Genomic DNA, 16735 nt, shown 5'->3' with positions numbered 1-16735 from the left:
AATTGTTAGACTGCACCCCGCATCGCTCACTTAAACTGTCTTGACACTCGCTTAATTTCTCACTGTATCACTGAATATCAAGTACATCTCGTCTCATCTCCTCCATACGCAATGTTAATTGTATTCAATTGTATTCAATGTATTCAATGTTAATTCAGTTACTTGCTTAATAGAGTGGCTCGCTGATTAGAACAGGTTATTGGGAAGCTAGTTCTGAATCTGTGTTTTTTTTCAGACTGTTGTTGGTTGAGTACAATTTATTTTATTGATTTTGTATTTTAAATCAGTGCCAGTGACTTTATTAAATAACAAATTTGAAAAAAGGAAAATTATTTGATAATATAACCAAATATATACTCAATTAATTGAATATAAATGTTAATTGAGTCTAAAAATTAATTGAATCTTAAATTAATTGAATATAAAAATTAATAATATAATTAATTGCATATAAAAATGATTTTAATCTAAAAATTAATCAAATATTAAAATTAAAAGCAGATAGAAATATTTTGTTAAATTACAGGTGTGTGATTTATTTAAACACACATATCTTAATTGTCAAACATCCTAACTACTAAATTCTCTACTACAACGAAGGCAATTAGCAGGAGATGAACAGAAACAGCGGCCGTAGCCTAATTCACGGACTCTTGAATTAGGACCCTCTAATCCCAGTCGTAAGCAATCAACACACACTTTTGAAACCCTTTGCCTCAAGGTCTCCTACAATTGTATAAAATTTGGTTATATATTAATTATTTCCAAATACAGTAGGCTTTGGAGAGAGAAGTTATTTTATTAATCTGGTGGGCACGTCGTTTTTTTTCTTAGTAATGTGGCAGGTGTTCTGAGGGTATTTTTATTGGACAATAGTGTGTCCAGGTAAAATATTTGTATACCTTTGGTATTTTTACCTTTGACAGTCAAGTAAAAGTTAGTTAAGGTGAGTGAATTGACATTTTATATATGCTTTATTGTGTCGTTCGTAAGCGGTGATCTGCCCTTAACGCATACGCTAAGCGCGTATGATGTCGATGTATTATTGAGGATTTGGAGGGAGACAGACACAAGCCCTCCTGGTATGAGGGTACATACAGTAACTATTTGGTCGAGAGTACCAAAATGTTGTGATGGACCACCAGGAGTACCAAAATGTTGTGATGGACCACCAGGAGTACCAACATGTAGTGATGGACCACCAAGAGTACCAACATGTAGTGATGGACCGCCAAGAGTACCAACATGTTGTGATGGACCACCAAGAGTACCAACATGTTGTGATGGACCACCAGGAGTACCAAAATGTTGTGATGGACCGCCAAGAGTACCAACATGTTGTGATGGACCACCAAGAGTACCAACATGTAGTGATGGACCACCAGGAGTACCAACATGTAGTGATGGACCACCAGGAGTACCAAAATGTTGTGATGGACCACCAAGAGTACCAACATGTAGTGATGGACCGCCAAGAGTACCAACATGTTGTGATGGACCACCAAGAGTACCAACATGTAGTGATGGACCACCAAGAGTACCAACATGTGATGGACCACCAAGAGTACCAACATGTTGTGATGGACCGCCAAGAGTACCAACATGTTGTGATGGACCGCCAAGAGTACCAACATGTTGTGATGGACCACCAAGAGTACCAACATGTAGTGATGGACCGCCAAGAGTACCAACATGTTGTGATGGACCACCAAGAGTACCAACATGTTGTGATGGACCGCCAAGAGTACCAACATGTTGTGATGGACCACCAAGAGTACCAACATGTTGTGATGGACCACCAAGAGTACCAACATGTAGTGATGGACCACCAAGAGTACCAACATGTGATGGACCACCAAGAGTACCAACATGTTGTGATGGACCGCCAAGAGTACCAACATGTAGTGATGGACCGCCAAGAGTACCAACATGTAGTGATGGACCGCCAAGAGTACCAACATGTGATGGACCACCAAGAGTACCAACATGTTGTGATGGACCGCCAAGAGTACCAACATGTTGTGATGGACCGCCAAGAGTACCAACATGTAGTGATGGACCGCCAAGAGTACCAACATGTAGTGATGGACCACCAAGAGTACCAACATGCTGTGATGGACCACCAAGAGTACCAACATGTAGTGATGGACCACCAAAATGTTCACATTTTGCCAGGTAAGTCCACTCCGGGATCACCATAGACCGTGCTACTTGGAACTAGTTGTTCCCAGTAGCTGAAACAATAATAATAATAAATGTCCAGAAAGCCTCTGGTTTACCCTTCAAATGGACGCTTGTTAAGCAACACTTGGATAGTTGGTCTCAAATTATGATAGTTCAGTACTAACTTGTTGGAGGCGGAGTATAGAAATTTATTTGGAAAGCATCTTGGTATGGTGATGGAGGGAGTGATGGGTATGGTGATGGAGGGAGTGATGGGTATGGTGACGGAGCCAGTGATGGGTATGGTGATGGAGGGAGTGATGGGTATGGTGATGGAGGGAGTGATGGGTATGGTGATGGAGGGAGTGATGGGTATGGTGATGGAGGGAGTGATGGGTATGGTGATGGAGGGAGTGATGGGTATGGTGATAGAGGGAGTGATGGGTATGGTGACGGAGCCAGTGATGGGTATGGTGATAGAGGGAGTGATGGGTATGGTGATGGAGGGAGTGATGGGTATGGTGATAGAGGGAGTGATGGGTATGGTGATGGAGGGAGTGATGGGTATGGTGACGGAGCCAGTGATGGGTATGGTGATAGAGGGAGTGATGGGTATGGTGATGGAGGGAGTGATGGGTATGGTGATGGAGGGAGTGATGGATATGGTGACGGAGCCAGTGATGGGTATGGTGATAGAGGGAGTGATGGGTATGGTGATGGAGGGAGTGATGGGTATGGTGATGGAGGGAGTGATGGGTATGGTGATGGAGGGAGTGATGGGTATGGTGATGGAGGGAGTGATGGGTATGGTGATGGAGGGAGTGATGGGTATGGTGATGGAGGGAGTGATGGGTATGGTGATAGAGGGAGTGATGGGTATGGTGATGGAGGGAGTGATGGGTATGGTGATGGAGGGAGTGATGGGTATGGTGATGGAGGGAGTGATGGGCATGGTGATGGAGGGAGTGATGGGGTATCATGATGGAGGGAGTGATGGGTATGGTGACGGAGCCAGTGATGGGTATGGTGATGGAGGGAGTGATGGGGTATCATGATGGAGGGAGTGATGGGTATGGTGACGGAGCCAGTGATGGGTATGGTGAAGGAGCCAGTGATGAGTATGGTGATGGAGCCAGAGATGGGTATGGTGAAGGAGCCAGTGATGAGTATGGTGATGGAGCCAGTGATGAGTATGGTGAAGGAGCCAGTGATGGGTATGGTGAAGGAGCCAGTGATGAGTATGGTGATGGAGCCAGTGATGAGTATAGGTCTTCGGCTGTTAACGACTGTGGAAAAGGGTTATTAGACTTGCTGTTAAGTACAGGTCCCTGGTGGAGTGGACTGACCAAGTACAGTGGGTGTAACCTCCGGAGGTGTTCAGTATGTATACATTCTATTCCAGGTTAATTGCCTTATTGCGGAAGATCATTCAAGTGCTATAGGATCGTTCTCATTTATTAATGTTTCTTTAAATAAATTCACACTTGTGATTTTATAATTTCCTCCCCTGCTTTTAATTTGTCTCCAGTAAATTCATTTGTTGTATTATCTGTCTACATGAATGAATGATTGTGTCTATTTCAATATTCAAATCTGAAGAAGAAGTTACTAGCCTTCCACCATAGTTTCAAATACGAGTGATTCAAATATGGATGTCCATTAACCGGTTTTTTTTTAATACATTATGTACATCTGCACTTGTGCAGCTTCCCTAGACTATGATGGGAGTACTGGGTGTCAAAAAGCTAGCTACGTGATACTAACAAATCCCCATCACACAGGATGGTTAGTCATACAGAGGCACGTGATAAGTAGTCTGCACTGACAGACTCTGGGTGCATTACGAGGATATCATCAACACAAGAATGAATAAGGCAGCAGTGATACTGAGTCTCCCTCTCGCAGGAGGGTTAGTCATACAGAGGCATGTGATCAGTGGTCTGCACTGGCAAACCGAACCAGTTAATCAAGGAAGTGAAGTGTTGGAGTGAGCGTGGAGACGGTGTAGGTAAGTGCGGGGAGGTGCCTTACTGGCCTCTATTTCACCCTCACCTCCACTGTAACTTTGATTCTAAATATCCCTGTCGATACCTGAGATGGAGAAGGGGGCGAGGTTGTGGAGAGGAGAGAGAGAGAGAGAGAGAGAGAGAGAGAGAGAGAGAGAGAGAGAGAGAGAGAGAGAGAGAGAGAGAGAGGATTGTGGGGGCGGGAGAAAGACAGAGAGGAAAAGACAACTAAACAATTTAGTGTCTCGTGAAATTGTGTGACAGGAGGTGGGAGATACCTTCCCTCAATCGCCCTAATGTTGTTTTGTCACTAATCAGTTAAAACCTAAGGACAAATTCGCTCTTGAAATTTCAGTTAGAAACATTGGTCAACTGAAAATGTGAGGGAGACAGAGCAGGTATTGTATTGGGTTCCTGTCTCGTGGTCCGGAACTCCTGTCTTAACCGCGGACAGAGCGATGTTGGACTTTGTATTTCTATATAACTTAATTTCTCTTGAATAACTGGTTCACAGTTATTCACCCGCGTGTGGGAGATATAGTTTCATGTTTCAGCTTGTCTGTGGCAGCAGATCCATCTTGCTTTAAGCAAAGATGGATCTATGATAGTCACTACAGGACCTTTGATTAGGTCGACGCGTACACACAACGGTCCCTTGTGTGTGTGCCATTTTTAGAGCGTAATTGGAAACAAAAACTATATTAAGAGTCGACCCGGAGCTAAAACAGCATGTCATGGTTGGCACTCATACAGCATATACGCAACATTAATTATTGCATGCAATGGTACTTACTATAGTACATAATCAAGACATAAACAATAGCAACAAAAATAAGCAAAAGATGAAGCTACTATATCACATAATGGGGTTCAAGGCGCTCGAGCAACACCTGTTGCTCTCTGATGCTTGTCCTAAGCTTTCTGTCTTCTTCCTACCATGGGAATATAGAAAGTCCTATTGCTGTGTAAATGAAATACATTTCCTTTAACCTTTGAAGACCTTTGTAAAATTCCGCTTACCAAACAGCTTTACTGATCGATAGACGCGACGACCTCGTTTGATGCAGTGTCTGACGGTGTTGGTGGCTGGTGGTGAGTAGTTAGGTACCGCCTCTTCACCTCTTAATGGGTTCCCCGCTCTTAGTCTCTCCTCATCCCTCTCAAGGGCTGTATAGTCATATTGGCTTAGTGTATTCTTCTGATAATTACTTTATGATCCTCTCGCACGACTGGTACCGAAGCGTCTGAGGACGAATTGTTACTACCCCTCTAACACGGTAGTTCCCAGACGCTTTTCGGTCATTAACCCCTTTTTACATAGTGTCCTTATTATTGGCCCTCTGCTCTCGGTCCCCGTCTGGTGTCCTCTGGTACCATGACCAGAGGACACCACTGGTAAGGTGAGGCAGTGGCATTTTGCCACTGGCAAGCGTGGCACTGCAGTGCCAGAAGCCTCACTGGCAGTGAGGTGGCACCACTGCCACCTCACCTTATGGCCCCCTACATATTGCAAAAATGCCCACCTCCCGGGGGGGGGGGGGGTATTTGGCCCCCCAGTTTGGGAACCTGTGCTCTGGCACCACCATTTATAATGTAAAATTGCTGACAATACTATAGCAGGACGAACATGTGCAGCACCTGTTTTAAATATGACCCGGGTATATTGTAAGTATATAGACCTAACTTGGTCTATATACTTACTACAGGTGTTACAGGCTTGTAACACCTGTTGTATTCACGTGTATGGAGATGCGCACTCTGAAAATTTCAACTAATTTATGTCACAATGCAAGTTTGGAGACTTTCACATGGATTTTTTGTCCATAACCGGATGGATAGGCAAATTTAATCCATTTTTGGGAGGTGGAAATCTAAATATTTCGGATATCAGTGCTTGTTAATGTGGATTTTTAGCTCCTCTCTTTTTACTAGGGCGGTTGGGGGAGGGGGAAGATCTCGTACTAATATTATAATATTAGTGAGGGCCTAACGGGACATAACGTTAATTGCCAATATTAAGGTCGTTAACCTGTCTGGTGACCTCCATGTTGCAACTACCGTCAGTTGACTGCGTGGGGTCGCGAGACTGATCAGTGAGACGGTAAGAGAGTCTCTGACGCAATATTGTCTCAGCTGGATACCGATCAGTAGAGTTGCTTCCCGTGTATTGGCAATTAAGCTCTCTGAACAGCCGTAATAATTTTGTACGTTTGTGTGTTCATGTTGACCCTGTACGCTAATGGGCTTGAATTACTGTCCCAAGTGACCTGCTCTAAGCTCTATAATATTTAGGTCCTACTCAAATAAATCTGAGTAGGACCCAGGGAAAGACCCCAAATGTTGCACTGTTTAGGGGGACCTCCTCGACCAACATGATTCGGGGTTTTGGGCGAAGTTGATCGATAAGGACCTTCCTACAGTTGGACCACTTATCCGGTAGAGTGCACCCGTGCACCCTGGATCTCGGACGCCTTGCTCACATCTTATTTGGTTAAGTAGAGGCATTTGTGTGCAAGATTGCACACAGTTGCAACCCTGACTAAATACAATCAACATCTGAACAGGGAGAAGGCCACTGCTGCTGAGTTGGGAAAGACCACACCCCCTGAGAAAGACCACACCCCTGAGAAAGACCACACCCCTGAGAAAGACCACACCCCTGAGAAAGACCACACCCCTGAGAAAGACCACACCCCTGAGAAAGACCACACCCCTGAGAAAGACCACACCCCTGAGAAAGACCACACCCCCTGAGAAAGACCACACCCTCTGAGAAAGACCACACCCCCCTGAGAAAGACCACACCCCTGAGAAAGACCACACCCATGAGAAAGACCACACCCCCTGAGAAAGACCACACCCTCTGAGAAAGACCACACCCCCCTGAGAAAGACCACACCCTTGAGAAAGACCACACCCCCTGAGAAACACCACACCCCCTGATAAAGAACACACCCCCTGAGAAAGACCACACCCCTGAGAAAGACCACACCCCCTGAGAAAGACCACACCCTCTGAGAAAGACCACACCCCCTGAGAAACACCACACCCCCTGATAAAGAACACACCCCCTGAGAAAGACCACACCCCTGAGAAAGACCATACCCCTGAGAAAGACCACACCCCTGAGAAAGACCATACCCCTGAGAAAGACCACACCCCTGAAAAAGACCACACCCCTGAGAGAGACCACACCCGTGAGAAAGACCACACCCGCTGAGAAAGACCACACCCCTGAGAAAGACCATACCCCTGAGAAAGACCACAACCCTGAGAAAGACCACACCCGTGAGAAAGACCACACCCGTGAGAAAGACCACACCCGTGAGAAAGACCACACCCCCCTCAGAAAGACCATACCCACTGAGAAAGAACACCCCCCTAAGAAAGACCACACCATTGAGAAAGACCACACCCCCAGAGAAAGACCACACCCCCAGAGAAAGACCACACCCCTGAGAAAGACCACTCTACCTGAGAAAGACCACCCTCATGAGAAAGACTACACCCTTGAGAAAGACCACAACCCAGAGAAAAACCACACACCCCTGAGAAAGACCACCCCCCCTGAGAAAGACCACAACCCTGAGAAAGACCACAACCCTGAGAAAGACCACAACCCTGAGAAAGACCACAACCCTGAGAAAGGCCACACCCGCGAGAAAGACCACATCCGTGAGAAAGACCACACCCCTCTGAGAAAGACCATACCCACTGAGAAAGAACACCCCCCCCTGAGAAAGACCACACCCCCTGAGAAAGACCACACCCCCAGAGAAAGACCATACCCCTGAGAAAGACCACACCCCCTGAGAAAGACCACACCCCTGAGAAAGACCACACCCCACTGAAAAAGACCACACCCCTGAGAAAGATCACACCCTTGAGAAAGACCACAACCCCCTGAGAAAGACCACACCCCTGAGAAAGACCACACCCCCTGAGAAAGACCACACCCTTGAGAAAGACCACGCACCTGAGAAAGACCACACCCACTGAGAAAGACCACACCCCCTGATAAAGAACACACCCCCTGAGAAAGACCACAGCCCCTGAGAAAGACCACACCCCCTGAGAAAGACCACACCCTCTGAAAAAGACCACACCCCCCTGAGAAAGACCACACCCTTGAGAAAGACCACACACCCCTGAGAAAGATCACACCCCCTGATAAAGAACACCCCCCCCCGAGAAAGACCACACCCCATGAGAAAGACCACACCCTGTGAGAAAGACCACTCCCCCTGAGAAAGACCACACCCCCTGATAAAGAACACACCCCCTGAGAAAGACCACACCCCCTGAGAAAGACCACACCATCTGAGAAAGACCACACCCCCCTGAGAAAGACCACACCCCCCTGATAAAGAACACACCCCCTGAGAAAAACCACACCCCATGAGAAAGGCCATACCCTCTGAGAAAGACCACTCCCCTGACAAAGACCACACTCCCTGAGAAAGACCACATCCCACTAAGAAAGTCCACACAGCCCCCAGAGAAAGACCACACACCCCTGAGAAAGACCACACCCCCCTGAGAAAGACCACACCCCTGAGAAAGACCATTCCCCCAGAGAAAGACCACACCCTCTGAGAAAGACCACACCCTCTGAGAAAGACCACACCCTCTGAGAAAGACCACACCCTCTGAGAAAGACCACTCCCCCCTGAGAAAGACCACACCCTTGAGAAAGACCACTCCCCTGGGAAAGACCACTCCCCCTGAGAAAGACCACACCCTCTGAGAAAGACCACACCCCCTGATAAAGACCACACCCTCTGAAAAAGACCACACCCCCTGAGAAAGACCACACCCTCTGAGAAAGACCAATCCATCTGAGAAAGGCCACACCCTCTGAGAAAGACCACACCCTCTGAGAAAGACCACTCCCCCTGAGAAAGACTACACCCTCTGAGAAAGACCACACCCCCCTGATAAAGACCACACCCCCTGAAAAAGACCACACCCCCTGAGAAAGACCACACCCTCTGAGAAAGATCACTCCACCTGAGAAAGGTCACACCCTCTGAGAAAGACCACACCCTCTGAGAAAGACCACTCTCCCTGAAAAAGACCACACCCTTGAGAAAGACCACACCCCTCTGAGAAAGACCTCACCCCCTGAGAAAGACTACACCTTCCTGAGAAAGACCACACCTTCCTGAGAAAGACCACACCCCCCTGAGAAAGACCACGCCCCTGAGAAAGACCACACGCCCCTGAGAAAGACCACCCCCCTGAGAAAGACCACACCCCCCTGAGAAAGACCACACCCCCCTGAGAAAGACCACACCCCCCCTGAGAAAGACCACCTTCCCCAGAGAAAGACCACACCCCCCTGAGAAAGACCACACACCCCAGAGAAAGACCACACCCCCAGAGAAAGACCACCCCCCAGAGAAAGACCACACACCCCTGAGAAAGACCACACCCATGAAAAAGACCACACCCTCTGAGAAAGACCACTCCCCCTTAGAAAGACCACACCTTTGAGAAAGACCTCACCCCCTGAGAAAGACCACTCCCCAGGAGAAAGGCCACACCCTCTGAGAAAGACCACACCCCTGAAAGACCACTCCCCCGCAGAAAGACCTCACCCCCTGAGAAAGACTACACAATGTGAGAAAGACCACACCCCCCTGAGAAAGACCACACCCCCCTGAGAAAGACCACGCCCCTGAGAAAGACCACACGCCCCTGAGAAAGACCACCCCCCTGAGAAAGACCACACCCCCCTGAGAAAGACCACACCCCCCCTGAGAAAGACCACCTTCCCCAGAGAAAGACCACACACCCCTGAGAAAGACCACACACCCCAGAGAAAGACCACACCCCCCAGAGAAAGACCACCCCCCAGAGAAAGACCACACACCCCTGAGAAAGACCACACCCATGAAAAAGACCACACCCTCTGAGAAAGACCACTCCCCCTTAGAAAGACCACACCTTTGAGAAAGACCTCACCCCCTGAGAAAGACCACTCCCCAGGAGAAAGGCCACACCCTCTGAGAAAGACCACACCCCTGAAAGACCACTCCCCCGGAGAAAGACCTCACCCCCTGAGAAAGACTACACAATGTGAGAAAGACCACACCCCCTGAGAAAGACCACACCCCCCTGAGAAAGACCACACACCCCTGAGAAAGACCACATCTCACTGAGAAAGACCACACCCTCAGAGAAAGACCACACCCCCCCTGAGAAAGACCACATTCCCCCCCTGAGAAAGACCACACCCCCCTGAGAAAGACCACACCCCCCTGAGAAAGACCACACCCCCCTGAGAAAGACCACACCACCCTGAGAAAGACCATACCCTCAGAGAAAGACCACACCCCCCTGAGAAAGACCACATTCCCCCCCTGAGAAAGACCACACCCCCCCTGAGAAAGACCACACCCCCCTGAGAAAGACCACACACCCCTGAGAAAGACCACACCACCCCTGAGAAAGACCACGCCCCCCCTGAGAAAGACCACACACCCCTGAGAAAGACCACACCCATGAAAAAGACCACACCCTCTGAGAAAGACCACTCCCCCTTAGAAAGACCACACCTTTGAGAAAGACCTCACCCCCTGAGAAAGACCACTCCCCAGGAGAAAGGCCACACCCTCTGAGAAAGACCACACCCCTGAAAGACCACTCCCCCGGAGAAAGACCTCACCCCCTGAGAAAGACTACACAATGTGAGAAAGACGCCCCTGAGAAAGACCACCCCCCTGAGAAAGACCACACCCCCCTGAGAAAGACCACACCCCCCCTGAGAAAGACCACCTTCCCCAGAGAAAGACCACACCCCCCTGAGAAAGACCACACACCCCAGAGAAAGACCACACCCCCCAGAGAAAGACCACCCCCCAGAGAAAGACCACACACCCCTGAGAAAGACCACACCCATGAAAAAGACCACACCCTCTGAGAAAGACCACTCCCCCTTAGAAAGACCACACCTTTGAGAAAGACCTCACCCCCTGAGAAAGACCACTCCCCAGGAGAAAGGCCACACCCTCTGAGAAAGACCACACCCCTGAAAGACCACTCCCCCGGAGAAAGACCTCACCCCCTGAGAAAGACTACACAATGTGAGAAAGACCACACCCCCCTGAGAAAGACCACACCCCCCTGAGAAAGACCACACACCCCTGAGAAAGACCACATCTCACTGAGAAAGACCACACCCTCAGAGAAAGACCACACCCCCCCTGAGAAAGACCACATTCCCCCCCTGAGAAAGACCACACCCCCCCTGAGAAAGACCACACCCCCCTGAGAAAGACCACACCCCCCTGAGAAAGACCACACCACCCTGAGAAAGACCATACCCTCAGAGAAAGACCACACCCCCCTGAGAAAGACCACATTCCCCCCCTGAGAAAGACCACACCCCCCCTGAGAAAGACCACACCCCCCTGAGAAAGACCACACACCCCTGAGAAAGACCACACCACCCCTGAGAAAGACCACGCCCCCCCTGAGAAAGACCACACACCCCTGAGAAAGACCACGCCCCTAAGAAAGACCAAACGCTCGCCACTACACTTGATGGTTGAGGCTCACAATAAAACAAACACCATTACTTACTGTTACAAAGCGTAACTGTAGCACCATAACTGTCTGAAGGGCTTATTATTATATGTTATACCCGTGCTAGCTGGAGGCTGGGTAAAGGAGATAGGTGAAATAGGAAATAACAAAACAAATAGAGTGAATAGGTGGAGTGATCACGTTGCTGTGTTCAGCAACACTGTGGCAAAAACTGTGTAAAGATGTTGCTTTACAGGCGGGCTGTGGAGGCCCTCGCTCACCAGCAACACTAGGCTACAGCTTCACCAAGGGAGGCTGGCGGCTGTACACAACCAGCAACACTAGGCTACAGCTTCACCAGGGGAGGCTGGCGGCTGTACACCACCAGCAACACTAGGCTACAACTTCACCAGGGGAGGCTGGCGGCTGTACACCACCAGCAACACTAGGCTACAGCTTCACCAGGGGAGGCTGGCGGCTGTACATCACCAGCAACACTAGGCTACAGCTTCACCAGGGGAGGCTGGCGGCTGTACACAACCAGCAACACTAGGCTACAGCTTCACCAGGGGAGGCTGGCGGCTGTACACCACCAGCAACACTAGGCTACAGCTTCACCAGGGGAGGCTGGCGGCTGTACACCACCAGCAACACTAGGCTACAGCTTCACCAGGGGAGGCTGGCGGCTGTACACCACCAGCAACACTAGGCTACAGCTTCACCAGGGGAGGCTTCCCTTCTTATCCGAACTTCAAATCTCACTAATGTCCTTCGTTCTCTTGATATAAAACTCGCGTTTCGTCACACTACGACACTTCGTAGTGATGATGTTCACACTGCTGCTCCTGCGTCCAGTGCTGCTGGTGTCCTCTGTGTGTCCTGTTGCACTCATCACCAGTATTTCAGTGTAATGGTGAATATGTCACACTCTGAATGACAAAACACAAAAGAACTGTTCAGTGTTCAGACACGAACAATGTTAACTTCTGTCCGTTGGTCACAGAGTTTACAATCTGATTATTCTGGTAGTGGCTCAGCCTCACTAACCTGCCAAATGTGCCTATAACCAAAGCGAACTATGGCAATGACTACATCACATTGCCTGGTCCGGTTACAGTGCTGATCATACAAATACCTAGTATTACGAAAGTTGTCATAACTTTTAATACTGCAGCTTTCAAGCCTTTGGACATCTCGTAATTCTTCTAAATCTGAAGTAATCTCTTTAATTTGTATATTTTTATCAATTGCATTAGTCCAAAGTCACAGTCCGTATTTTCTTTCCTGCAAGCCTTATTAATCAATCAGTCTACAATGTCATGCTTTCCAACTCCAACATGGGATGGGATCCACGCACATTTTATACACAAGATATTATCATTAGCAAAAATCACATTCCATTTAATATTATAAGGAACTACAAGATAATAATTGTGATAGGACTGAGGAGCATTTTAAATCACAAACGCCACTAAACCCCCCGTTAGGCTTCAGGTACTCAATGGTTAGATAAATTCCCAATACCCCAGTTTCTGTTGTGCTTGCCTAGTCGTTCAAGCTCTGTTCACTAGACATGATAATTTCATTTGCTTAATATATACTGCACATGCACAACCTGTTCTTCCTATGCCTAGTTACACAGAGCTATCAGTAAAGGCATAGAACTCGGTTGGTTTATGATTTTGAAGACGACTGTCAATAGCTTCTAGTGTTATGCATCTCACAGTTACAGTGTTAGAGGTCTGCTTTAAGCTGATGGGTGTATAAGGTATAGAGACCTGCACATCTATCTAAGATAAAATGTAGTTAACAATTTGATGAGAATTATTGGACACATTTATCAATGTCATAAGATTAGTTAGTGACATAACTGAGCCACACACTCTATGCAGATATTTTGCGGAGGATTGAGGGAGCTGTGAGAGTTGTTTACAGTGGATTTCAATTTAATTTGAATAGTGCTGGGTCGGGACTATTAGTTTTCAGAATTTTTGGCATAAAGTTATTTGTTCTGGAACTGTCAGAATTGTTAACATGAGAAAATACCTGAGACTACCCTCTAATGAGAAATTACTTCTTCTAAATCTTTTATCTTCAGATTTGCGGATCGAGTGTTTAATTTTTAGCCACGTTATTGTAACTAATAGCCTGAAAATGTTAATAATAATAGTGTCATGTTAGAGAGACTAATCATCATTGGTCTTCATAAAAAAACAATCTTTCCTGCCTGTGCTCTTCACAGGCGCCGTTTTGCCCAATCGGCTCTGATGCCCAATATGAACCTTAGTCCTGTCTTTGTTGCTGTTGACGCTTTGCCTTCCTCATTACACAGTTAAGAAAGTTGGAGCATTTAACTAACATGATCTGACTTTCCTTTAGCTCCTCTGAAGTCTTTTTCTTTCTCTTCTCTACTATCTCTTTTGCTCCTATGTTCACCTCCTTTATCCTCGCCATTTGCTCTTCTGCAGTCTTCTTTATTCTTATTACAGTTATGGTGTACTACTTCTTGCCTTTTACTGATTGATTGATGAAGATTAAGCCACCCAAGAGGTGGCACGGGCATGAATAACCCGTAAGTGCCATTTACTTCACATTCTTACCTTATATATTGACTTGCTCAGCCATTCCTTCTCTACACGAACTGATAATGGTCCAGGGGCCAGATTCACGAAGCAGTTGCGCAAACACTTACGAACCTGTACACCTTTTCTCAAATCTTTGGCGGCTTTGTTTACAATTATTAAACAGTTAATGAGCTCCGAAGCACCAGGAGGCTGTTTATAACAATAACAACAGTTGAATGGGAAGATTTCATGCTTGTAAACTGTTTAATAAATGTAACCAAAACCGTCAAAGATTGAGGAAAGATGTACACGTTCGTAAGTGCTTGCGTAAGGGCGTTCGTGAATCTGGCCCCTGGACGGACCGCAATGGCGTCTTTGCCTTTATTTTCAGAAACGTGTCTAATTTCCCCCCCCCCCCCACTTAATAGTGACTTACTATCTGCAAAGGGGATATTAATAAGATTCTCTATATATCAACAAAGATTCAGGAAAGACCTGGGTAAATACTGGTTTCGGAATTGCTGTTGATCTATGGACCAAATTACTGGATAACGTAACAAATGTGGGGTCGTTGGATTTTTATTTTTCAAGCTAAGGTTAGACATATATGAAGGAGGGAGTTTGAGTCAATATAAATTTAAGTTGCCTTTTAAGGGCCAATATACTTGCTGCAGATTCCTTTTTTGTTTTACTTCTTTTGATAATTACTTTCGTCTTCTATTAAGAAATTTTTGAGATTCAGTTATCTTAAAAACAACATTTGACTCCCTTACATTTGGTAAAAAAAAGTTAACTTCCAATCCCTTTTTCACGAAACGTTGTCTTCCTCTCTCCGATTAGAAACGTTGACTTTTATCTCACCTTTGGAAAGTAAAGAATATTTTTATAAAAAAAACTTCGGCCTCACATACGCGTGGGGACCACGGTTCGAGCCTCCTACAGCCCAGGCGAATGGAAAGTATATTTTTCTTCCCTGGGTAATTAGCCGACAGGTTTTTCTCATTTCGTCTCATGAGTTTTTTTGTTCATTTTAAATTTTTTTTTAAGAGCTGAGAGGTTGTGGTGCTCAGCTGTTCTTCCGGACCACCGACTGTGCACGTCATGTTGGTACGCCATGTTGGTACGTCATGTTGGTACGCTGTGTTGGTAGGCCATGTTGGTACAAGGTGAGACCTCATATTTTTATGTGCTACAAATATGATAAGTAAACACTTCAAGTGAACATATTTGTTAACTTCAAGTCTTGTCGGTTGATAATGTATTTACAGAGATATTTAACTATCAGTATTGACTTTGTGATGGCTTAAAGCCACCATGACAGGGGTCTGACAGGCGCCTGATAGCTGAGTGGACAGCGCTTCGGATTAGTAGTCCTGAGGTTTCGAGTTCGATCCCCGGTGGAGGCGAAAACAAATGTGCAAAGTTTCTTTCACTCCTGATGCTTCTCTTCACCTAGCAGTAAGTAGGTACCTGGGAGTTAGACAGCTGCTACGGGCTGCTTCCTGGGGGATGTGTAACAAAAGGGAGGCCTGGTCGAGGACCGGGCCGCGGAGACGCTAAGCCCCGAAATCGTTTCAAGATAACCACCATAGCATACTGACTAACAAGCAAGTATAGACGTTCATCCTGATCATAGTGCAGGATTAGAGAATACTGTCAGTGTATATATACATACTGTCACTCAATGTGTAAATAATAATGTATATATATGTATATATACAATATGTATATAATACTGTTAGTGTTATACCGCAAAGTGAGGGTACGCTTTTTGCTCTATATATCCTTTACTTGTTCATCGTGATTTATTTCTTATTGATTATTTACACTCCAGAATAAGACAGGTGTTCTCATCTATGTAATTTTAGGCACGGCTCTTTCTCTTAAAATTATTTGAACATTAGCAAAAAATTCCATTTTAATATGCGTGTTTCTGATATAAATAAAAGCAACAGAATTTTCCGAAATGTTTTGATATGCCAAAATTTAGTACAAAAATATGTAACCCATGAACTCAATCAGAGCGAAAGAGATATATTTTTTTTAATATATGGAATTTAAAGAAGCTTGTTCTTGACGATTTTTTTTACCCCCTCTTGCTACAGAGTCCAGGCTCGGGCGGCGTGTGGAGATCACGGACTGTGTGTGTGTGTCTGTATTTGCTATTTGTGCCTGCAGAATCGAGCTATTAGCTCCTGGACCCCGCCTTTCTAATTTATATATCCTCTGCTATGGCTACTACATATATTTCTCTCTAACCTACGCGCGCGCGCACACATCCCCAGGAAGCAGCCCGTAGCAGCTGTCTAACTCCCAGGTGACTATTAATGCTAGGTGAACAGGTACACCAGGCTGAAAGAAACTCTGCCCATTTGTTTCTGCCTGCCGGGGATCGAACTCGGGCCCTTATGACTACGACCCCAGAGCGCTTTCCACTCAGCTGCGAGGCTCCTAAGCCAGGCCAGCATTTCT

At 46.6% G+C, this 16735-nt stretch overlaps 3 protein-coding genes across 4 annotated transcripts in view; all 3 read left to right on the top strand.

The window, feature by feature from the left end:
• LOC123757937 (monocarboxylate transporter 9) overlaps nt 1–16735 on the top strand; it is a 589339-nt gene that overhangs the window by 114071 nt on the left and 458533 nt on the right. The window lies entirely within an intron of this gene.
• LOC138367452 (involucrin-like) lies at nt 1134–2201 on the top strand. Its single transcript, XM_069329110.1, has one exon. The coding sequence runs from the start codon at nt 1134–1136 to the stop codon at nt 2199–2201; it is 1068 nt and encodes a 355-aa protein (XP_069185211.1).
• LOC138367451 (uncharacterized protein AH6.3-like) lies at nt 3145–7963 on the top strand. The gene is made up of 2 exons (XM_069329109.1): nt 3145–3461; nt 7264–7963. Exons 1-2 carry the CDS (start codon nt 3145–3147, stop codon nt 7961–7963), a joined length of 1017 nt encoding a protein of 338 aa, XP_069185210.1.

This window comes from Procambarus clarkii, chromosome 22 (assembly GCF_040958095.1).
Source record: "Procambarus clarkii isolate CNS0578487 chromosome 22, FALCON_Pclarkii_2.0, whole genome shotgun sequence".
Taxonomy (NCBI): Eukaryota; Metazoa; Arthropoda; class Malacostraca; order Decapoda; family Cambaridae; genus Procambarus; species Procambarus clarkii.
The sequence above is the reverse complement of the archived record's forward strand: the minus strand, read 5'-3'. Positions and strand labels throughout refer to the sequence as shown.

What these genes read in the sequence shown, in the direction of transcription:
- LOC138367452 (XM_069329110.1), top strand. Translation starts at nt 1,134, where the DNA reads ATGGACCACCAGGAGTACCAAAATGTTGTGATGGACCACCAGGAGTAC.
- LOC138367451 (XM_069329109.1), top strand. Translation starts at nt 3,145, where the DNA reads ATGGAGGGAGTGATGGGTATGGTGACGGAGCCAGTGATGGGTATGGTG. An exon ending in GTTAACGACTGTGGAAAAGG is followed by an intron (nt 3,462 to 7,263) that starts GTTATTAGACTT and finishes CACACCCCTGAG; the next exon opens with AAAGACCATACCCCTGAGAA.